General features: G+C 33.1%; 1 protein-coding gene across 1 annotated transcript; it reads left to right on the top strand.

Annotated features, from left to right (window-relative positions):
- The first annotated feature begins 368 nt into the window (after positions 1 to 368).
- On the top strand, positions 369 to 8690 carry LOC143252825 (chitin deacetylase 1-like). Its single transcript, XM_076505578.1, has 4 exons — positions 369 to 754; positions 4751 to 5152; positions 5985 to 6306; positions 6643 to 8690. The coding sequence occupies exons 1-4, from the start codon at positions 703 to 705 to the stop codon at positions 7475 to 7477; spliced, it is 1611 nt and encodes a 536-aa protein (XP_076361693.1). The 5' UTR covers positions 369 to 702; the 3' UTR covers positions 7478 to 8690.
- The last annotated feature ends 17248 nt before the right edge of the window (positions 8691 to 25938 follow it).

The raw sequence follows: 25938 nt of genomic DNA, 5'->3' as shown, positions 1-25938 counted from the left end.
GGCGGTGAGTGATGGTGACTACCTGCCTTCCCCTAGTCTTACACTGCTAAATTAGGGACGGCTAGCACAGATAGCCCTCGAGTAGCTTTGTGCGAAATTAAAAAAAACAAACAAACTAAATAATCTAGTGTCTATCCCATTCATATGTACAAGCGTATACCCTAAATACCCGCAAAATTCGAATACATTCAGTTTAAAGGTTGTGAAATCCTTCAAAATTTCTAATGTATGAAGCAAGAATAATTGATCTTATCGTTTGATAAACACATTGCGCAATAACTCACCACACCACGTGACTTGTCACATGACTGCTTATAATAAGGATAAAAAGTGTCTGAAGAAAACGACTTACAATTACGTAAAGCATCTTTCTTCAGTGAAATGCTAATGCTAAATAGGAGAAAATACATTTTACATTTATCACATTGCATGATAAGTAACAGAACTTTGTTTAAAACAATTACTCTTCGAAATTCAGACATTGAACTTGTGTAAAAGATTTAGCTTTTTGATTGGCTAGATTCTTTATGACGACAACGTCTTGCTTAGTAATAGCGAATCGCGGTGAAGAAAAGTTGGGTTATGGTTTGTCCTCATAAGATAATTGACAACTGCTAGTCAAGAGTAGGCCAGTATATAAACTCAACACGCCTAGTTCTTAACGTCTTGCTACTCTCTGAGGTATCCTGGTAGACAACAAACATGACATCAAGAACTGTACGATTCATAGTGGTATTAGGACTGTTAACTAATGGTAGGTTCATTTGATTTTTTATTCTAGAAAATATCAAATATTGCAAAGCTTATATATACAAGTCAAGCGTATTTAACTTCAAAGCGCATACTCAATATATTATAGAGTTTTGAGAGCACATACACACAACGAAATAAATTATAATACAAGTAGAAAAACTCGATTGAAAGTAATATACTTTTATTTAGACATGCATACGAAAAGTGCTATTATTTAATGTTATAGACTTGGTATTTCTAGTTATTTAAATATTCATTCTCAAAAAATCGAATATTTAGATAGTTCTGATAGACATCTTAAACTGATATTTAAATTGATTCAAGTGATGTAGTTACTACGATTTCTGTCGTTAACATCACAGTAGTTCTTATAATTATCACAGTGATTTAATTAAATCTGACACTTAGATATTCGAAAATATTATACAGTAATTTTATTTGTTTTTAGTTTGATCTGGTTATTAACCTGCAGTTTAATTTTATGTTGGTTTAACACAAGCTTTCTGCCCCCCAGTGCCACAGCGGTATGTTTACGGACTTACACCACTAGAAATTAGTGTTTGATACCCGTGGTGGGCTGAGCACAGAAAGCTCTTTGTGTAACTTTGTTCTTAACTACAAAAACCCCAGACTTCCATTTTCTGCATGAATAGTTTCCATCTGATCAAATCAAGATATTTGTATAGGTCCAATTAAACATATTAAACCAAACTATGTAAAACTTAACAAATAAAAAACTGGAATGTTCGCAAATCGAAAGGTTACCAAACTTCAACACATCTTAACCTGCAGAGTTTCTGTCTGATGTCATATTTTCTGAAACACTTATTGCATCATAGGTGAGTATGTGTTTCTTTAACAACATCAATAAAACAGTTGGACTGAAGAGGGTACGCGAAAGTGTCTTATATGGAATGCAACTTTATTTGAAAAGGTAAAATATTTAATATATGTATTAGATGTAAGAAACATATATATATCACTCTTCTGGGGTAACGACTAATGACAGAATAAATAGAGCAAAACACATATTTAGCATATCTACACAGCTTTATGATAAAATCTAATTTGAAGTGAGACAAGTGAAAAATCAATATCGTGTGCAGTTTACAAATCACCCAAATAATATGTATAATTTATAGGTAATGCTTTTGTATCTAATGTTCAAGTTGTTGGCTGGAAGAACTTTGTTTTTCCTTCAAATGGAACCTAGTACTTATTGAGTTCAGTGAGTTACTAAACTAGTAGAACTACAGAGGGAGGCATTCCAGGAACCCTTATCTAGGACATCAGTACCTCACTCGACACCTTTTCAAATCGTGAGGTCTATGAATCGTGTCTTGTTGTCATCATTACGAAACTTTGGTATTTATGTAGCACGTGCAAACCTGTTTTCTAATGCAGATAGTGTAAAATGCTATATCCAGCTCAGGGTTATGTTTTATTACTTGTCATAAGGATTGCTCAAGGCAGTAATCAAGACATGATGTTTTTAACATAACAGGAAAGGTAAGCTGAAAGACACTAGATATCTGTCAAGGTAGACCGTACGAACGTTCACTGTTATTTGGAAGTCTATATGCAAAAACGGCTCGTTTGGGTTGAGAAAATATTTTACATAGAAGAGTGAACAACGTTTCGACCTTCTTCGGTCATATTTCTCTACAAGTGGGTTTTCTCGACGTCACTGACTGTTATTTGGAACTGTTGGTTGGTTAGTTGACAAAGGAAAAAGGAAAATCAGTAGAGCTAAAAGCAAAAAGAGAAAAACATGGTTTCATCCTGAACATTACTAAAATAATTTATAGAGATAATTAGTTTTTAGACCAATCAAATATCCAGGCATTTTTCAAATTAAAAATGGAAGAAGAAAACTTTTGGTTTTTAATACAGTTAGGCTAATATATGTTTACATTACTCTTTCCGCGGAGGTAAGCTTACAAAACATGAAAGTATTAATGTTTCTAATTAATTCTGTTCTTCAAAAATTAGCTTTTAACGATCTAAAAATACTTTAACAGAAGGCAGTTGGTGCCATTTGGCACTTACTCAAGTTAATTTATGATGAATATATTCTAATTCAGTGTTAAAATCTGTTACGTGACAGTAAGAAAACTATGTATCTAAAGCATAATGGAATCAAAAAAGAAAATGAAACAGATTTCGTCAAGTAAAAGGTTTAACAATCCATAAATATGTATGAATTTTGAGATAATTATGTAAAGATTATGTCAGCCATAATATCACTTCTTTATCATCGTGTTATGAACAGCAAACATTTATGTTAAGATATATATCTTAATGTGTTTTATAAACTGTAAAATACTGTTATATTATAGTGTAGCTCATCAGTAATACACGTGATTGTATTTCATTTTGACAATAAGTCACTGAAAAGATAAATACTGTGACAATCAAGTTATTTTTTATGGTACAATTGTGTACTGTTTATGATTTTTGAGCTTAATAAATGTCATGATATAAATATGTTGTCCTCTGGTGATGTATATTATTTCACATTCAGCCGTCTGATCAAATGAAAAGTAAATAGTTTCAACAAATTCAGAAGACTGTTTGTATGTTTTTCTTATAGCAAAGCTACATCGGGCCATCTGCTGAGCCCACCGAGGGGAATCGAACCCCTTTTTTAGCGTTGTAAATTCATGAACATACGTTGTACCAGCGGGGGGTTCAGTATACTATGAAATTTATTTTTAAAGAAGTTACGGTTCATTGAAACATTGAAAGCTAGCAAAAAATTAGAAACTGATATGCCTAAATTTTTGTAGAAAAAATATATTTTTCACTTTTTTTTTAATTTGTCCGCTAAAACAATGTATTGTATATAAAAATACTTTTTTTTCTTCTCTAGTTATTTGACCTAACTAACGTATTCTAATATTGAAAGAATGGTCCTTTAAGTAGTAATTCCTGAAAGACGCAAACAAATTTAATTACTAGTTTTAGATGTCTTTGAGTACCCCGCTGATACAACGGTAAGTCTTCAGATTTACAACTCGAAAATCAAGGGTTAAATTCTCCTCGGTGGACTCAGAAGATAGCTTGATGTGGCTTTGCTATAAGTAAACACATACATACATGTCTTTGATTTTGAATCAAATACGTTAAGATGAATGAGGGGTAGAAACGACTGCGTTTTAAGCTTACTGAAAGCTATGGAACTTTAAGAACGAAATAGATCTGAAAAAAATAAAAATATGAATCTCTACAATATACTGTTCAATGTAAAACCTAGTTTTAATTTCCTACAACAATAAAATTAATTACTAATTTGTAACAATTTTTATACCAAGATGTATTTTATAGAAACATACACAATCAAAATAGTGACAGTGAAAACTTTTTTTATGGAAAAAAAACGTGAAAGCGCAGAATATAAAACTCCTAAAAATACGATATTTAAGAATGTAAGAATTGTGATTATCTTAACATTTTGTTTTGAATTATTTTAATATTTTATTCTGAATTTTGCGCAAAGCTAAACGAGAGATATCTGCGCTTGCTGTCCCTAAATTAGTAGTGTTATACTAAAGGGAAGGCAACTAGTCATCACCACCCGCCGCTAACTCTTGTGCTACTCTTTTACCATTGAATAGTGGGATTGACCGCACATTCTAACAAACTCACAGATGAAAGGACGAGTATGTTTGTCTAAAATCTGAAAGCTAGCAAATGATTTTAACTTGCCCTATTTTTCTTGAGTTACACTGATATGTTTGTAAATGAAATCCATTCGTTTTTGGTTGTTTGTTTTTAGGTAAAGAAGAATCAGTTATTTTTAATTGCAAAATGTCTTTAATTTATATCTATTATAAAAATAAATATATATTTTCATTAAAAACGTAGTAGACTTTTTCTAATTATGCTAACATTTAGGTTTCTACAAATTGAGTAATTTAAACTATTTTTACTGTATTTGGTGCCGTTTCTTTCAATTTTATACTGATATTTCATAAATGGATGGTTTTATTTTCAGTGCTATGCGTGTCTGTCGTTAAAAGACAGGCTGAAAGCGGAAATGCCGACACTAAGAATGATGCCGATCTTTGTAAAGGTCGTTCTCCTAGTGAGTATTTCCGTCTAACAGCAAAGGAGGACTGTCGAGACGTGGTTCGTTGTTCAGTGCAAGGTCTTTTGGCTCTGAGGTGTCCAACAGGGTTAGCATTTGATATCGAAAAACAAACCTGCGATTGGAAGTCTCATGTGAAGAACTGTGACCAAATTGAGAAACCACGGTTGGCTACTCCTCTGCTGTCTACAGACGAACCAATTTGTAGTGAGAACCAGTTGGCTTGTGGAAATGGTGATTGTATTGAACGTAGTTTGTTCTGCGATGGAGAGGCTCAATGTTCTGATGGATCCGACGAAAACGCTTGTAGTACGTATGGTTATGTTTTAAAGAATAGAAGACGAATTGTTCAAAATAAAAATGGTTACTAAACAAAATTTAGAATTAGGAAGTTATCAATAGAATGTGTATGTTATTTTCTTTGTAAACAATACGTTAAAGATACCAAAAAGTATACCATAACCATAAATGTTATTCATAGCAAATATTGACCATTAAAGAGACTCCCATTTTACCATTTAGTATAATGAAAACCTAAACGTTATCACTTAACTAATAATGAGTTTTCTAACATATTAACAATGTTATTATTATTTTTCTCTATTTCGTAATTATTATGTAAAATGTTTTTGTATTCAAGTTTTCGGAAAGTTTTTATTTCTCTTAATTTTGTAACATTTTGAATAATCAGTGCCAATACTCATGTACAATCTCTTTTATAACATAGCAAACTTGGTAAGTCTTGTTATTATAAAACAAAAGAAACGTAGTTTGAAACTTATTGATTTTAGTATCATTTCAGAATGAAACTACATACTGGCGTTGAATTTATTTTGAACTGCAAACGCCTGTAGTTTCGATTTTCTTTGTTTTAAGGTTTTCATTACGCTCTTAACAAAGGACTAATATTTTTTTTCAGCTCAAAAGTCTAGACAATTGCAGTATATGAACATTTCAAAGTTCGTACCAACTTCGTGTAGCTTTGCGTGAAATTCAAAACAAACAAACCTTACTGATTACTTTGCGGAAAATATTTTTTCAATAAAATATAAAAATGCTGTTAGAATTGAGAAATAAGGAACTATTTACTGTATAATTTAGTTGAATAAGATATTTTCTTTTAAAATGTATTTTTTATTAGCAAAAGAAACAGACCCTAACAGAGCGCCACCTTGTGACACAAAGCAATGCACTCTGCCAGACTGTTTCTGTTCTTCTGACGGAACTTTAATACCTGGAGAAAAAGATCCAAATAATATTCCTCAGATGGTCATGATTACTTTTGATGACGCTATCAACAATAATAATATCGACATTTACAATGAAATATTCAGGGAAGGCAGAAATAATCCAAATGGATGTGCAATCAAGGGTACCTTCTTTATTTCACATAAATACACCAACTACTCTGCAGTTCAAGAATTTCACCGAAAAGGGCACGAAATTGCAGCTCATTCTATCACGTGAGTTTTGATTTGAGATATTCAAACAACCAAATTATTTTTAAAACATAAAAATAAGTTTATATCTTTAATGTTCAAGAAAGTTTTTTTTAATTCAAAATCAGAAAAATGTAAATATGATACTAACTATCGTTACTTAATGTTCTACTTTAACACTTTAAAATTATTTATTCCCATTTAAAGCCTGTTGAAACTCTAAATGTGATAATACGAAAACGATACTAAATCTTTACAATAAACAATAAGCATAAGTCTCTTTTTATTTATAATTAAATATATAACTTGACAGCGTACAATAATTTAAGTGAGCATATGAATGTGATTCATCTTTTTTAGACACCGAGATGACGAGACATATTGGAGCAGCGCTAGTCTTGAAACCTGGGCTAAGGAAATGGCAGGAGTGAGATTAATCTTGGAAAAATATGCCAATATCACTGACAACTCAATCGTTGGTGTTCGTTCTCCTTACTTACGATTGGGTGGTAACGCTCAGTTCCGTATGATGGAAGAACAAGCATTCTTGTACGATTCTTCTATCACTGCACCTCTGTCTAATCCTCCTCTGTGGCCCTACACCCTGTACTTTAGCATGCCTCATAAGTGCCATGGTAATGGACAGAACTGCCCCACACGCTCACATGCTGTCTGGGAGATGGTCATGAATGAGCTGGATCGTCGCGAAGATCCAACTTTCGATGAAGACCTGGCTGGCTGTGCTATGGTGGACAGCTGTAGTAACCTAATTACTGGAGACCAGTTCTACAATTTCCTCAATCACAACATGGAGAGACACTACACTACCAACAGGGCTCCTCTTGGCCTGTTTTTCCACGCCGGATTTCTCAAGCTGAATCCCGAATTTATGGATGCAATGCTTAGTTGGATAGACGAAATGCTGGACAAAAAGGACATTTACTTCGTAACAATGACACAGGTTCTCCAGTGGATGCAAAATCCTACAGAACTTAGTTCAATACAGAATTTCTCCCCATGGAAAGAAAAGTGTGAGGTCAAAGGTCAGCCTTACTGCAGTATCCCCAACGCTTGCCCTTTGACCACACGGGAACTTCCAGGAGAAACCGTTCGGCTACATACCTGTATGGAATGTCCCCAGAATTATCCTTGGATAGAAGATCCCACCGGAGATTACTTTGCTTTCAAGAAATAAATATCATTTAAGTTTTAAGTTAATTTTATGTGAAGTTTGACCATTTACGTATTACGCCTTAAAATTCCATCTATGTCTTTCCAGTATTTTTATAATTTTATACTTCGTTGCCTTGTTTTATAGATTACTGACCTAGTTTTTGTTAGGTCTTTTCAGGTACACCTCTACTTGTACATACGGAAGCACTGTTCCATCTATACGCAAGCAACCATTCCTTTCAAGCGGTAATTTGTGAACTCTAATCGTATGAGGGTTGAGGGTCTCGGCCCAAATTCAACTAGTTAAGTTGTAAGTTTAATACTTCCTTTATCATCTAAAACAGTGGTTCCCAAAAGCTTTTGTTATTGTTGTTTTCTTGTTTTTTAGGGGATTGTTGGTGAATCACATGATAATAGTATAATTTAACAAAACCCATCAAGATCATAAATTCACAACTATTGTTAATCACATGTTTATTTTAATGCGATGGGTCATTTGTAAACCTGTTTTTTCCTTAGCAAAGCTTTATAGTTTATGTCAGCTTTAGCCGTAGGTCAGGTTCAGGTTCAGTATGTATTCTGCTTCTGTTTTTATACTTCAGAGCAGTAAGTAAAATCCAGTCTCGCACAAGTAAGTAGTAATAAATGACTTCAGGAAACGAACTGCTCTGTCTGCAAAGTTCTTCATTTCTCTGAACCTAAAATTCTTGACAGAATTTTTTTTTAACTAAGAATTTAACGTTATGTTGCAAGTAAGGGCTCTTATTTCGCATAGAAAACACCCAATTAAAAACAAATCAAACTCAAAAGCTGTAAATCGTAAAGTTGTTTCCTATTCTTTTAGTTTCTCCAATGCTATTCCTGATCACACAGTTACATGTTTTGGTCTCAAGTGTTGCATTTGCTCCAATATCCCATTAATCTTTTTCCATAAGTATGAAACCTTTCCGCGGACCACGAGCTCTACGAACTACAGTTTTTAAACCTCTAAAATCATAAATAAATAAATAAATCTCAAAAGTGTAACTCTGGCATGCAAACGAAGAAAGATGAAAGTTCACATATTTCCAGTCACCTAAACTTTCTTGTTTCTTTGTATTTGAACTTGTAGGTTTTACATCAGTCATCCCGAGTCTAGAGGGAGCTAACATGTCCACATGTATAGAAAAGTTTAAACTTAAAAAAAAAAGTGTTCGATAGGCGTTTGTTTTCTTCAATAAACATTTCTAGTTTAACTTTGTTTTAGTGTGTTTTTGTTTGATCACGAACTCGCTTAATTCTGAAATGTATTCGCTAACATGAACAAATACACGATGCATAGTAGTTAATTACTAAGAATATTTAATCATTTTAAAAGCCTTTTTTTCATTAAATCAATGGGAAGGACAATTATTTGTCTCAAAGAAGTCACTAATTTTGTGGTATTAGCTAATCGGTTTGGTTCGAGAAGACTTCAGTGAAGGAAAATTTTCATCCCGTACTTTAAATGAGTTGGTATTTCGAGATTTATAAACGTAAAGTACTTTACAGTTCTTTTTTTTAAATTCAAAACGTGAACTTTGCATACTAAAGTTGTATGATACTAAAATGTTTGATACTCAATCAATTTAACGTAATTTGAATAATGCTCGAAGAACATTTTGTTTTATATGTCATCATTTTGCATTGATTGTTAAAAGTCTATAAGAATTAAAATTAATTATTATCAACCCTTTGACTATGACCTTTCATATAAAGGCGTAGTTAATTTTATCGCATCTTTTCGGTTTTTAATTTAAGCTTCACTACATTTATTTCTTCGTGTCTTTAGTACCACATTTTTGTAATAGCAAGGCATCTTATCTTGAACTGGTAAAATCTATCCTTAAAATACATGAATATGGTTTCCCATGATATGGATAAGAATTGATATTTTAAATGGAAAGCGTTTTCACGTATTCAGCTGCATGACTCTTCGCTCGGTTTTTTCGATATACTTTTAAATGGTTAAAAAGATTTTATATCACAAAATGACGTGGCTTTACAATTTATGTATAGTAAACAGAAACATGCTACTCTGCAATCAAACACTTTACAAAAATCTCGTTTGATTATAAAATACTACACATTTTCTAGCTTCATCAAATATCATACAAATAAACGACTTCTCTCCAAACAGCCTTTTAAGATGAAGTTTCTTCTCTTCTTGATAAATATCCTAGTTTTTACACAAAAATTCACAAAGTAAAACGGTATTAAGCAATCAGACCAAGTTCAATTATTTACAGCAATCTAAAAATTACTAGAAGAGGACTCTTAACCACCCCTCCGTGGCTAAACTGGTTACACGAATTAATATCTGGATGTTATTGAAACGAAACTCAGATATATATTTTTTTCATTTGACCTCTCCAATAAATTAATGAAGATGTTTACTTAAGAATTCGGTTCAAAGTAGCCATGACTACAATTTTATTAACTGATCGAAAAATGGAGAACTAAATTAATATGTTAAATACCAATTTTTGATATGGAAGATATATAATTCTTGTCATTTTTATTGGTATATATTTCCCTTTTTTTACTTAATAGACAAAATCGAATCTGCAATTTAATTGTTCAGAGAGAGATATTACTTGAAAATCGTTGGAGATATAAAGATAAATTACTTTTCTATCTCGTATATATGCGTTTTTTTTTCAATATAAAGCTTTCACTACGAATCATCAAACTAATAAACTGGAATCTTACTTGTTATACAACCCGTTAAAAATGAAGCTGTATTAACCTATTTGATAGATTTTAATAAAAAGGTGAATGAAAACTTTATGTATAATCAGGCACAAAATTGCTTGGAAACAAAAAAAAATGACAAGTCTTCAGATAAATAAAACTACAGATATGTTGACAAAGCATTGCTACATCACACGTATATCAATCCCGAGATGCGAAATTGAAAACTAAAGTTGTTACTCATAACAAATTTCAATAACAGAACTTGTAAGGATTTCATGAATAATTTTATATATATACATAAAAATCAAAATTAAAAATATACCATTTGTCAATGAAGTACAAATGGTATACTTTTTAAAATAAAATGTCCGTTTAATAGCACCCGAAAGCATTGAGGATATTTAAAAATGTAAATGTTATGGAAGATCAATTAGATGTTGTATACTTTAATCTATAACTTATGCTACCATTCACTGTCTGCATCCAGTTGTGGGCATGGTAGTCACTCCTAAAAAAATTAAAATTTTAAAAGGAACATTATCATAAGAAGGAATTTATTGCTAAAAACCACAATTAATTTCTGACCTTAATAGACACTCAACCTCCGGGCCAGGCGTAGCCAAGTTCGAATCCCCGTCACATCAAACATTCTCGTCCTTTCAAGTATGAGAGCGTTATTATGTAACGGTCAATCTCACTGTTCATTCGTAAAAGAGTTGGCAGTGGGTGGAGATGACAAGCTGCTTTTCCTCTAGTTTTGCACTGATAAATTAGGGACGGCTAACACAGATAACCCTTGCGTAGCTTTACTTGAAATTTTAAAACAAACAAACAAACAAATTGCTCACCTTGATTATCTCCTTCGACGTTATTCAGATTATATTAATTCATAACATGAATTTACTCGTACTAACTTACACGAGTAACTTTGCACGAATTTCAAAACAAACATACATTCAACCTCCATTCTTTAGACGTTTATTACCAAGTAAAAATAATTATAAATCCTTTTAAATAGTTTTTGTAATAACTGCACAACCATTTAATTTACACAAATTAGGAACTTGCCCTTACCAATATAATAGCTGGGCAGAAAAAATGAAGGTATTTCATATCATTCCTCGCATTTTAAATTTCTTTGTATCTATCATTTATATTTACCGTTATATTGCTTAAAGTCGGAATTTGCAGTAATTTTTTATTGAAATGTATGTTTTGATTGGGTTAGGCCAAGGCTTATTCTTACCTTATTTATATCTGCTCTTCAAATAAAATTTATATAGACGATAAAAACTTAATAAAAGAAGTCTCAGTAAACCTAATGTTAAAATTTGGAGTTTGGATAAGTATTAATGTTACTTTTAACAGATAATATATTACTTAGAATGACCAAAAGTTCCAGTTTGGCCAAAACAGTGCCAGTATTTGAATTATTTTTTTACAATAAACCATTTTGAGACGCCGAAATGTTCTGGGTTTTATATTTGTCAATAATATTTTGTTTTTCATACTTGTTGCCAGCTTGTATTTAATACTCAGAACCTCTGAACTACTGTCAGACGAATTTTTCTTAACTAAGTAGAGAAATTAATATACAACTCGACATTACTTAATACAGCATTTCTTGCGTTCTTTGAAGTTGACTGTAACTTATAAGACAAAATACATTAATGCATACGTTAATGAGAACCTAATGTTTCACTCTGCAAAACAGAAAAAGACAGTTGAATGCAAATGGAAAACCTTGCCTTAAGCAAAGATAAGCACAGAAAAACGGCTGAGCACGATTACCAAACACAGAACCACTCAATTGTAAAATAAGTCACGTTTGCGTAGGAATAAATGCGCCATTTACTACAAAGACAAACCAGGGTAATAACCCATTAGATGAGGCACTCAGAATTACCTCTGTAGAATTCAAGAACGAATATCAAAACTCTCATAAAACAATAAACTGCTTCACAATGTTAATTGCAATAGTGAATAAATACTTCACACGATACCAGATATAAGTATCCAAGGTGGACTTGCTTGCAACTGGCACGAGGTCAATGACTTAATCAGACATACTTACACAGGTTAATAAAAAAGATATGATATATGCATTTAATATCTCTGGATATCCGACGATCAAATTTGACAGACCTTACAAAGATGACCCAAGTCATGGTACAAATTTAGTATACAAATTCTCTATATGTTACACAGATAACAGCCGATACAACAAACGTATACATAATAATTAATGTTAACTTAGTAAATAGTAAATGTCTTACAATACCTGGCCTCTGTGGCTCTCCAGTAAGAACAATAGACACGGTATTATTGATTTAAATACACGATCTTGACAATAACTGTGTAATAATAGAGAATCTTAATACCATTTGAATATGAAAGAACAAAAGCAAATAAAAACTAACCACTGTGTATTATTGAAGTGTTCCACACCGATAGATACTAGTTTTTTTCCAGTAACACTAGTGGATATCTAGCTGTGCTTGTCAGATCTGAGACGAAAGTGTAAAGTTTCATCGTAGGCTTTCATCTTTGATAGCGATTCAAAGAAGCTTTTCCGAAAGATTTGTCGTAAAATAATTTATAAAACAATAACTTGTGCAATGAGGTAGAAAAACATAGTGCTTAGTTTGGTGAATGTGCTACTTTCACTCATGAAAATAAATCGTATAAATGCCATGAACAAGTATGCTAAAACTGTCATTTTAATGAACTGGTTGAGTAATAATCTTTGTATTCCCAAATATGATGCGCAGTCATTATCGAATAGCTTATAACCATTTGTGAATTCACAAATTTGTATTCGTAGGATTCAACCTTAATAATCATGGTAAATATATTGTATGTATTTAATATATCCGTTTTAAATGTGTAAAACCAGATATGTAATTTTAATTCACAACAAACTTTTCTCCATCTAAATAAGTATAAGTTCATAAACTAAGAATGCACAGATTACTCTAACTTGTTTTTATTTCAGTTTCTTTATTTTGTTATTGTCGTCACGACTCCGATGTTGTGATGCATTTTCGATCAATCTACCTAGTATAACAAGAAAACCTGTACATTATGTGCTAGTTGGATATCATATAGCTTATGGCGCTCGGCATATCAATACTAATATTTTACAATAAACGAGAAATTGTCCCGCCACAACATCTCACTAACTTATAAAGTTAAAAGTTTCTGAATAGTGCCTTGGATTCTTGCATATACTTGTATTAAACTCGATTATGAAACAACTTTAAGTCAAGAAGCAAAAAGCACGGAAACCAAAAATTAAACAAATTATACGTGTTAATTACAGTACAAGAGTATACTTAAATCCTGTTTAAATACATCTCTGTGACGAGAACATTAGAAGTTAACCTAGAATAAGTCTTTCTAATCTTTATAGCCCAGCATGGCCAGGCGGTTAAGAAGCTCGACTCGTAATCTGAGGGTTCCGGGTTCGAATCCCCATCACACCAAACATGCTCGCCCTTTCAGCCGTGGGGACGTTATAATATTACGATCAATCCCACTATTAGTTGGTAAAAGAGTAGTTCAGGAGTTGGCGATGGGTGGTGATGACTAGCTGCCTTACCTCTAGTCTTGCATTGCTAAATTAGGAGATAGCCCTCGTGTACCTTTGTGCGAAATTCAAAAACAAACAAACGTCTAATCTTCATTAAATAGCCTTGAATAATGAGAGATTTCATTTTCCTCATCTCGCGAAAGTTAATGACGAAGCATTTCAATAGTACATTTAGCATTATATATATAAGTAAGCCCCCCGCTAGTACAGCAGTATGTCTTCGGTTTTACAACGCTAAAATTAGGGGTTCGATTCCCCTCGGTGAGCTCAGCAGATAGCCCGATGTGGCTTTGCTATAAAAAACACACACACATACATAAGTAAAAATACTGTTTAAGTTTAGTACATTCAACGGGTTCGAATCCCGGTCGCACGAAACATGCTCGCCCTGGAGGCGTTATAATGTGACAATCAATCCCACCATTCGTTGGTAAAAGAGTAGCCCAAGAGTTGGCGGTGAGTGATGACGACTAGCTGCCTTCCCTCTAGTCTTACACTGCTAAATTAGGGACGGCTATCGCAGATAGCTGCTCGAGGGCAAAAATCATAAAAAAACAAAGCAAAGTAGTACATTCAATAATGAAAAATGTTTGTATAACCATGAATCATATGTGATCCATAAGGGCAAGAAACACACTTTAAACATGACAAGAAAATAAGAATTATTCAAGACTCAAGTATTATAAATATTTAGTTATTAAAGCTAACAGACTCTCAAATTTTCGAAAGGATGTAGCATACATACTTTTACAGTGTATGATAGTTTTCACACAAAAGTGCATGTTTTTCTTTTTACCGAGAGCATAAAAATCATTTAATAATTCTATAGTGGTGTGTGTCGATAAAACAATATGCTCAAACAAGCATATAGTTTGTCAATCACATATTCGTATCTCAAAATTTTCGTTGAATAGTTTAAAGAAACTCCATAAGAAAATTCAATAACTTTTTTAAAAAATCATAAAATTTTAGTCATGAAATGTTTAATCACTTTTACAGTTTACGTTAGTGAGACAAAATATATCGTGAAACAAATTACGTTGTACTGACAATAAAGAAAATAGTGAGAGCGAGATATAATTGTTTTCCAACTCAAAAATGAGGACGAGCATGATTCTTAAGTGTTGACGTCAAGCAATTACAGCTCAGCAGTAAATCTTTACTGTTTGAATTTTGCACAAGACTACAAGGAGACTAGCCAGGGTTAGTCATCCCTAGATCAACAGTGAAAGTCTACAGGGAAGACAGCTGGTCATCACCATCCCCAGCTAACTCTTGAGCTACTCTTTTCCTAACGAATAATGGAATTGGCCATCCCATTATAACGCATTCACGGCTGAAAGGACGAGCATGTTTGATTGGACAGCAGTTTGAACCCGCGACCCTCAGATTGGAAGTCAAACTTCTTAACCTCCTGACCACGCTGGGCTGAAGCTTTAGGGGGAAATTTTCAAATTTTTCACTTCAGCCAAAAATGACTTTGGTTTGGTGTGTTTGGAATTTCGTAAAAAGCTACACGAAGGTTATCTTCGCTAGCTGTTCCAAATTTAATAAGACTAGTGGGAAGGCAGCTGGTCGTCACCACCCACCGCCAATTCTTGGGCTACTCTTTTTACCAACTAATAGTGGGATTGACTGTACATTATGACACCCCCATAGCTGAAAGGGCGAACATGTTTAGTGTGACGGGAATCCAAAAATGGGAATTTACTTAAGTATTTCATTTAATAATAATATTACTCATAACCAAATGTTCATTTTAATATTAAACTTTTGGATACAAAAGTCAACATAAACATCTATTCATATTTTTATTATAATTATGTTTTATTTGCTTATAATAATGCAAAAAAAAACACTTTCTTCAAACACTTCCGACTTTCTTTTTTATAATACTGAAATACCCCATTGTGGCACAGCAAGAAGTCTGTGGACTTACAACACTATAAACCGGTTTTCAGTACCCATGGTTGGCATAGCACAGGTAGCCAGCCCTCTGTGTAGCTTTATGGTTAAGGTAAAAAGAAACAAATAGCACCGAAAATTAAACAAACTTTGTAATAGATGTGACTTACATTTGAACAACGCATGGGGTTTTTAATCGTCTCTGTACCAAAAATTAAATACACCTTATAATAGCTGTCAGCCATGTTTGTTAATACAACGCATGAACTTTTTACGTCTCTGTTGTTACTTTTAACTTAGTATATTTTCTTGATTTTAGATATATAAGTCTCTCTGAGCAATGTCTCGATATTATTGTAAAATACTTTTTTATATTTCAATTTAGACATTTATTTACGAAAGAGCTTGTTATGACGTCCTGAATATGAATTATATAGAAGTTTCATGAAGTTAAGACAACTGTAGAATCTAGAAGATCCGTGTAGTATGTAGAAATAAGAGTACAATATAAATACTAATGGATTATACAGTGAGAGTTATTTAATCTATTTGTCTGCAATTCATTTAGTTAATCAATGAGTTAGTCAGTGTGTTTGGTTTCAATGAATTAAACGAAATTCTGCAAATAGGCTTATACGTAAGTCAGACCTGTACTGATTCCAAAGCTTTTGACGAAACGTTTGTGAAGTTAGCCCTGAGATAAATGTAACCTGCAGTAAACGTTGGTGAAGAAATTAATTAATATATTACAATTACGTAAATTGGACTTGACATAATTTTTATCAAGTAACCCAAAAGAAATATCCAACGATAGAATGCTGAACAAATATTTTCAAGAAAAGGAAAGTACTTTGACTTTTAATAATGAAAAATTATGTACCATACTTAAGATACTAATTTAATAAAATTCCATGTAAATGAATAAATAGTTAAGTTCCGAACTGCTTGTGAGATAAAAACTAAATTATAATAATGATAATTTATTAAGATAAATTATATAATAATTAAATCATTCTATGAGAAAATATGAAACATAACATAAGAATAAAAAACTGTAACATTAAAAATTGAAAATCAACACTTTACCAGAGAGTCACCAACCTGTCTTACTTATGGTGGCTCCCCGCTAGTACAGCGGTATGTCTCCGGATTTACAACTCTAAAATCAGGGGTTCGATTCCCCTCGGTGGGCTGAGCAGATAGCCCTTTGTGGCTTTGCTATATGAAAAACACACACATACTTATGGTGTTCCGTATTAAGGATGAATAACAATGCTTACTTAGTCTATCATGAAGCAAAAAAACCTTCAAATTTTCTCATTTTTACCACATTTATTTTGTTTCTGAATGAATAATAAAAATAATTATTATTATAATACTTCATAATAAAAATGTTTGAACATCACAAAAAACACAATAACATCAACAATAAAATGGCTTAGTTGTTGTTAAGTTTGTTTTGTTTTTGAAATTTCGCACAAAGCTACTCGAGGGCTATCTGTGCTAGCCGTCCCTAATTTAGCAGTGTAAGACTAGAGGGAAGGCAGCTAGTCATCACCACCCACTGCCAACTCTTGTGCTACTCTTTTACCAACGAATAGTGGGATTGACCGTCACATTATACGCCCCCACGGCTGGGAGGGCGAGCATGTTTAGCGCGACGCGGACGCGAACCCGCGACCCTCGGATTACGAGTCACACGCCTTACGCGCTTGGCCATGCCAGGCCCTGTTGTTAAGAGGAAAGATAAAAAAGAAACAATACAATAGCATCAACAATAATATTGTATAATTTTTTTACTGTCGTAAGCCTGCAGATTTATCGCCGACTCGCTGGGGTTCGGTAGAATGTGAATCTACTATGAACTGATTACCAATCTCAGTTCTTCTGCCTTTGTTTCATGAACTAATATATATTTAAATTATAAATTTAGTTTATTTGGTTGAAAGGCATAAGAACTCAGTTTATTTGAATATCATGGAAGATATAAAAACTATGAATTGAACTTAGCATTAAAAGGGATGACATTGCATTCAAATGTTACTTTGTCAGATTGACCCATTTCATTAAGACAATTTGGAGTTCACCTTTTGTGTTTATTACTTATTAAAAATTATTGTCTTTTTGTTCTGTTTGATAATCTAGTTTATTATGTTCACAGGTAATGTATTTTTAATACTTGGAAGAAAACTAACTTTGACATTGGCCATAAACGTTAGAAAGGGAAAAATCACTATTTATCAATACTTGTGTTCAATCTTTAGAAACGAAAATAAGACATGTAAATATATTTTTTTAGTGAAGGGTAACCAGTCCTAGATTGCTGAAATTAAATTGGTATAATGACATTTGAAGCACAGATTTTATTTCTTGTTGGAAGTAGTTTGTCGATGATTTACCAATCACACGTTTCTCATGTGTTTGTAACTAGGCATATTTATCACATTTCTAATTTTATTATGATTATTCTAAGGTCAAAGCTCTCATACTGAAATGTTTTAATGTGAAAGTTTTTCTTTTATCTCAAAACTATTTTTGCGATTTCAAAAGTTTGTATTTAGATTGTTGTGGAAAGTTAGATACTGCTCAGTTATTTTATCGCGCCTACGACGTATGGATTTCAGACCTGTAGCTACTCGAAGTTGTTTTCCACAATGGTCCGTGAGACAGAATAATTAGTCTCTGTAGGTTACTGCCTCCAGGCGTTCCTGCTCAGGAGACTACAGGTGTCACGAGAATATTTTCTACTCTGATTGACGTCGCTACATCGGCCTCGCAGGACACATCACGTGCTACTTTATCCCTGAACTTTCTCTTGGCATGAGTGGTAATGGAAAAGAAAGGCGCTGGTCTGATGTCCTCCATTTTCTACAATACCTTTATTTATTATTATCAAGAAAGAACCAAAAGTATGTTTTTTATTTGTGCAGGTGTTTCTTTTTAGCCCCATAGACAAAAGAAAAATAATATGTGAGTGAAAAAGCAGTGAAGTAGTTCATACCAATAAATACTTCTGGATTTCCAACTTTTCATATGAATCAGCTACTGTAGCAATTATTAGACTCTACTTTAAAACACAGTGCAGCGTGGGTTATACATTAGTTGTTTTTAACTCATCACATTAGACCTAAGTTTTATTGTTTTGTTGTATTTTAATTTCGCGCAAAGCTACACCAGGACTATCTGTGCTAGCCGTCCCTAATTTCGCAGTGTAAGACTAGAGGGAAGGCAGCTAGTCATCACCACCCACTGCCAAATCTTGGGCTACTCTTTTACCAACTAATAGTGGTTAAGCGTCACATTATAACCCCCCCCCCTCACGGCTGAAAGGGCGAGCATGTTTGGTGCGACTGGGTTTCAAATCCACGACCCTCAGATTACGATTTGAGCGTCTTGACCACGCGGCCATATGCCGGGCTCCTAATTTAAAACCTGTAATTGTTATATCAGCTTTAGGCGTATACAAACAAGTCAGTAGTTCTTATGACAAAAGTAGATCAGTTCAGTCACTGAAATTAATTTCTTACAAGGCAAAAATATTTCTTCAAAATTAACTTATAACACATTATAAAGTTCACAATACGTAGAATCTGTACTAATTTTGTAGAATCAAAAATCGTATTTACAAACATTGATTTGTCTTCTTTTCAACCATTTCACAGAAATATTCCAATTAAACCTAAACTAATTAGTTTTCGAAATAGAATTTTGACTATAAATGGCAAATATGAGTTCAATGCTAAGTGAAATTCTTATGGTTCTTATTGCCCTAAGGACGATTCCTTGACCTACTTCTCAAATTCCTGTGATATCATCTCTGTCTTCGAGCTCTTTGTTTTACTAGCTTAGAGGTATCGCTATAAATCTATTAACATAGTATATTATTGTGGATTTCGGTCTACCGACTACTAATCAGACGCATGTACAATAGTGTTAATTAATGGCATATTATTAACTTATTCATTCTAATAATAAGACTTCATTTTTTAGCTGCTATATTTTTTCTTCCACATACATTAATGTTTATTTTACATTTAGATATACGTTAATATTTATTTCACAGTTAAACATGCATTAACGTTTATTTCACAATTAGAAAGCCGTCTAGTCTTGCAACACTCCTTTCTTGTCTCAGCTTAACCCCTCTTTATATATGTTTTGTACAAGGCATACAACCTGACCTGATAATCACTCTATTTATTTCCCAAGAAACTGAACGTATTAGATTAAATAATAGGTGTAAGTCTTATATTTAGTGTGTTGGTGTAATATAGAGAACTGATACAACTATAAGGTTGGTGTTAGAACAAAGTCGTATTGGATTATCTGTTGTATCCACTGCGGGGAATCGAGCCCAAGAATTTAGCATTATAAGTCCATACACTTACTGCTATCCCACAGGAGGATCAATACAGAGAAAACTATTCATAGTTTATGTTATGCATATATGGGTGTTAAATGTTGATGTTATCCTTTTTTATTCATTGTAAATAATACAGGGTAACTATCCAATATTTCTTTTCCTAACTAAATTATATTAATTATATTTGCCATGTCATTTCTCATTCGAAAACATATCACACTGCCATGTGAGATTGAAGGTACAGATGATGAAATCGTGGCTTACTTTTAGACAACAAATAGTCATGTAAAATGTTTGTACACTTGAAACACTAAAAATTAGCTTGATAGACGAAATATTTTGTACGTTATAATATCAATATTCACGAAAAGGGCACTTAGTGAAATAAAAGCTATAATAAAAGGTAAGTGAAAGATGCAAAATTACACAGCAATAAACATATAATATAAGCTTGGTATGGTCAAGAGATCAAGACGTTCGACTCCAAATCTGAGGGTCACAGTTTCGAATCCCATTTATCCCAGACATACTCATCCTTTCAGTCGTGAGTGTGTTATAATACACGGCTAATCACACTATTCTTTAGTAAAAGAGTAGCAAAAGAGTTGGTTGTGGGTGGTGATGACTGGTTGCCTTTTCTCTATTCTTACACTGCTAAATTAGGGACGGTTAGCGCAGATAGCTCTATTGTAGCTTTGTACAAAATTAAAAAAAAACAAACCTTAAAGAATAAAAGCAAACGTATATTGAACAATTAATGTGTAATTTGGCGATAAATACTTGAAAAAACGAAAGGTTGTGTATTAGAGCGCTCATAAGATATTATTACACGGGCCCGACATGGCCATGTGGTTAAGGCACTTGACTTGTAACCGGATTACGAGTCGGGTGCCTTAACCACTTGGTTAGAGGGAAGACAGCCAGTCTTATACTACCAAATTAAGGACGGCTAGCGCAGATAGCTCTCGTGTAGCTTTGCGCGAAATTCAAAACAAACCAAACAAACCATTACAAAATATTACATAATATAAGATAGATAATGTGGTGATTGACAGACATATATAAATTAATGAGAGGTAACTTGGAGTAAAGGATCACAAACCGAACCATACATATTATAGAGAGCGACAAGTGAAGGCGAGAAATAATAACATTCTAAACTGAAATATCTTTTCAGGGATATTTAAGTTACACACTAGAAGATAAGAATATATAGCTGAGGCTATTTAAAACATGACAAGAACTATACACTAACGACAAATGATTTAGTGAATGACATGAGTAGCGGAGAGAATAATTTTATGAAACGTTGTTCGCTCCTCTACTAGTACTTTCTCTACCAATACCAGCCGTTTTTAAATATATAATTTTATAAAAGAAAAGTTATAATGGAAAAAAAGGGGAAAAAACGACGTGCTTCAGGAGCGGTGGCTAAAAAAACCCTCTTTGAACTACATTAACTCCACGAACTGCAATGTTTACTTGCTGGCAGCGAAACCAATATTCTGAGAAAAATCAGTCTTCCATTGGCCCAGTTTCTGAATACAGTGTGAATCAGCAAGTACTATACTTTTCTCCATCATAATGACCAACCAAAAGTCGTACTGTAAACATACTATAAAACCGTGTTCTGGCCAGAATAAGTCCTTCATATTTTCAGTGATTTGTGGTAATTAAATACGCTTCAGTAGGTTTTATGTTTACACCCATATAAACGGCTAGCGAGTTCAATACAGTATAATACGGTACTTAAGCTGGAACATTCAAATGACAGCATGTTTACTCTATATTACATTATAAAGTACAAAATAGTTACTGAAAAAATTTACATACATATAATTGTAACGTACGCATAAAGTTCGATTCAAAGGTTAGTAGGTAGTATCTAATTTTCGTCATAACAATGATTGTTTGTTTGTTTTCAATTTTGCGTAAAGCTACACGAGAGCTATCTGTGCTAGCCGTTTAGCAGTGCAAAACTATAGTGAAGGTAGCTAGCCATCAACACCCACCGCCAACTCTTGGGCTACCCTTTTACCAACGAACAGTGGGATTGACCATAACATTATAACGTCCCCACGGCTGAAAGGGCGAGCATCTTTGGTGTGATGGGGATTCGAACCCGCGATCACCAAATTACGAGTCGAGCGCTCTAACATGCGCATGAACAGAAAGGATTTCTCAAGGAAAAACGAAATTCTCTGAGACAATTCTGGTGACGCCCATGCAGACGAAGGACAGTTGCAAGATATTGTTGTATGATGTTCGAACAAACCCGATTGGAAAATTTAAAACGGTATTTTATAGAATATTATTGCAAAGAATGACCGAGACTTACTGTTTTTACTAAATGTATATTAATTTTTGGAACACTTTTTTTATGTAGCTTAATTTCAGTTTCTACAAGAACCGACAAATATAAGTCCAGATGACTTGTTGATATCACAGGTAATATAGCATCGAGAACAAGTTTTATGAAACAATGAATACCATATACTTGATAAGGTTCAGTTATCGCTAGTATCTGACATTTGTATAACATATTAAAAAAAATCTTTTCAAAAAGAAAACACAACATAAATAGTTGTCTATGCTTACACATAAAAAAACATATGTCCTGAGGCGACAATTACAATCTTTTAACCCAGAGTATGCAGTCATTGCCTAGTAACTAGAAATATTTCCGTTTTAGCTAGTTTACTATGATCTGATCATCTATATTTCAACCTAAAGGTACAATTCAGACGTTGAAAGCCAGAGAAACGTTGAAAACCAACAGTTGTAATATCGTATGTCAAGTAACATTGTGTTTTTTAAATTTGTCTGCCCATGAATTCCTTCTGTAGTGTCGTATATAGCAGGAACAAATTTAGGAAGAGGACTCGTTGTGGCTCATTGGATGTATTTATGTATATGGCGTAGTAACCTAAGGAAAAGGGATCAAAGGAGCCTTAATCCAACAAAATGTCATTCAGACATTTTGGGAATCTAGAAGTAGGTTTGCAGAGTCGCTGAAATGAAATCTGGTATAAAATCTTATCTATCTGGTTCCTCTGGGATTCTGAAAGATGCAGTTTTTGAAACTTTGATAATAAATCTCAGTCATAAGCAAGCTAGGCACACGCCCTTATGTACCACTTACAGATAATCTAACGAAGTCATTGTTCGATTTGTATATCCCATTGGGGTTGCTATATAACGAAGAAGCTTTATCGGAATACTCAGTAGCGAATTTAAGGTCGTGTGGGCCCTACATCCCGTGTAATTTTACATTGAAACAAAATATCAATGAGTTCCCATTAAGACCATAGGCTCTGGGGCTGAGTCCCCTCTATACCTTACCTAAATGTACCACTAGAAATACTGAGAACTCTGTGAATAATAAAGGGGGACTTTTCGGCTCTACAATGGGAAATAAATATTTTATGATAGTTACGATACAATTTTATTAAATTGCAGATAAGTATTCTTCCACATTTCTTTTAATTTATCAAATGCGGATTTTAAATTACAGGTGATTAAAATTATATTTCAGAAGTAGTAACGTTTGGTTAAAAAAGATAAATTTTAATATTAATAAAAACTACATATTACTTAAATGTAGATACAACAGAATTAAAATAAGAGCGAACACACAGATACCTTTAGTAACAGATATATTTATTTTGTTCAACTTACTCTTACACAGTCTTAGTCAAAATGTTTGCATAATGTTCTATATTGATGTTAATTGATTACACGAATGGAGTAGTTATTGAATAAATGCCAGAGTAATAACAAAGAAGGTCGCGTATGATCAGACGAACATATACGAGTTGTTATTCTGGTCTGAATAAGTTGTTTTGAGTATTTGTTTGTTCTAAACATACTACAACATCTCTTTTGTATAAAAGGGTGTGATTTTGGTATAATATCTTTCGAAACAGACGTCTTGTTCAGATAATTTTCTGTGCGTAGTTTACCATGCTTCGTCACGTGTCAGAAGTTGCAGGGCATTATTTTGCTCGACCGTCCATAAGTTGTATGAATCAAACAGACATTACTAGAGCAGTAGGGTATCCCTAGCGTACTGTATCCAGAATCCTGTAACATTGTTTGACTACCGGAAACGTTGTTCCAGAAATACTCTACTAGCAAACGCCGAAAACCTACTACCGTAGAAGACCAGATTTTGATCAGATTAACACATCAAGAGCGAAAGAAGTCTTGCAACACCTTAAGACAGGAATGACATGAACACATTCATTTCACGGTATCCAGAAAAACAGTAAAGATGAAACTAGTGAAATAAAGTTATTTTGCAAATCGATATTAACCAGAATTCACTGTCTTTATCGTCTTACTTGGGAAAGACAGCATACCAACTTACAGTTAGGACATTGGCGACATGTAATCTTCGAGATATCCTGTTTCCGCTTTGTTAAAGCCGATGATAGGATTCGTGTTCAGCATATACCTGGAGAATAGATGTGGGAAGACTCTCTTTCTTAAATGGAACACACTGGACTTGGCGCAGTAAATGTTTGGGCAGCTATTCATCATGGTAAAAAACAACTGCTCTTCATATCTTTCAGAGAAACGTCAATGGTACGTTTTACAGACATCACATGAAGACGATATTTGTTCCACATACTAAGGCAAGGTTTGGTAATAAATTTGTGTTTCAGGATTACAGTGTCATTTCCCAACGTACGAATATTCTACATGATTATCTCGACCAGGAGGACGTTACAAGATTGTCATGACCAGCATAGTCTCCAAATTGTATTCTCATTGAGAACTGTATGGCAGAACTTCGCAGAAAAATTATTAATCACGACCCTAAAATAACTATTATAGCTGAGTTTCAGCGCCTTCTAGTGACAAGTTGGTGTAAAATCACAATGGATAACATCAATAACGTCATCTACATCATACTACGTCGTATTGAGGAGTTTATTAGGATGTAAGAAAGACCAATCAAGTACTGAATGTTTAATATGAACTGATGTTACAGACGCTGTTTATAACAATTTCATGTCACATTTTGTTATTATATACGTTTTGGTAATGTTTTTTTTTTTTTTGTGTTAGATGAAATGCTGAATTACCAGTCTTTCTACGGGTGTCTGATAAAACTGTTTGCTATTCTAACAAATTGTTCTTGATATCCATAAAACCTGTATCTTTATACAAATTACAAATGTTTAATAATGCGCATTTTTCAGTTTGTTAGTGCTAACTGTATTTGTATTTCATTTTAATAATGATGGTGTTATTTGGAACAAAATATGAAAAAATTGTGGCCAAGACTGTATATTATGCTAGTTTTCTATGAAGAAAAAAATATCTATTGAAAAACGGGTAGAGTTTAAGGCCCGTTCTTACGTATATAACATTACTTTTTAGTACTTCCATCCATTACAATTACGTTATATATGTGTGTAACTAAGTTTAACCAAAATAATAAAAACTGTAAAAATAATGATTTCGGTTAATGAAAAGAAAAAGTCTAAAGCTTAATATAAAGCCTAAAAAATGGCTTTAAAATATAATATTTTGTCAGACTTTTCACTTGCGAAGAATAGACAATTAAATCAGAGACAATATTTGTATTCCAGGTTTATGCCACAGTTCAGAAAATGGTCTATATCTATCATAATTATTTGTTTAGCTGCTTTCCTAGATTTCTTATATGATTTACATTGTTTAAAAATCAGACATATAAATACACTTAAAACAAGTTTGTAATGAATTGACGTATAAGCACAAAGTAAATGATAGAAATAATAATGCCTCATGTGGCAGAGACAAAGCTTCCAATGTGGACATTTTGAAAACTTTAAAAATATCTCTAGCTCTAGAAATAGAAAATATTATTCCATACTCAGCTTATTTGGTTTTGTAATGTTTAATATCCCTTATTTTC

The sequence above is a fragment of the Tachypleus tridentatus genome, chromosome 6, assembly GCF_004210375.1.
Source record: "Tachypleus tridentatus isolate NWPU-2018 chromosome 6, ASM421037v1, whole genome shotgun sequence".
NCBI classification, from domain to species: Eukaryota; Metazoa; Arthropoda; class Merostomata; order Xiphosura; family Limulidae; genus Tachypleus; species Tachypleus tridentatus.
The sequence above is the reverse complement of the archived record's forward strand: the minus strand, read 5'-3'. Positions and strand labels throughout refer to the sequence as shown.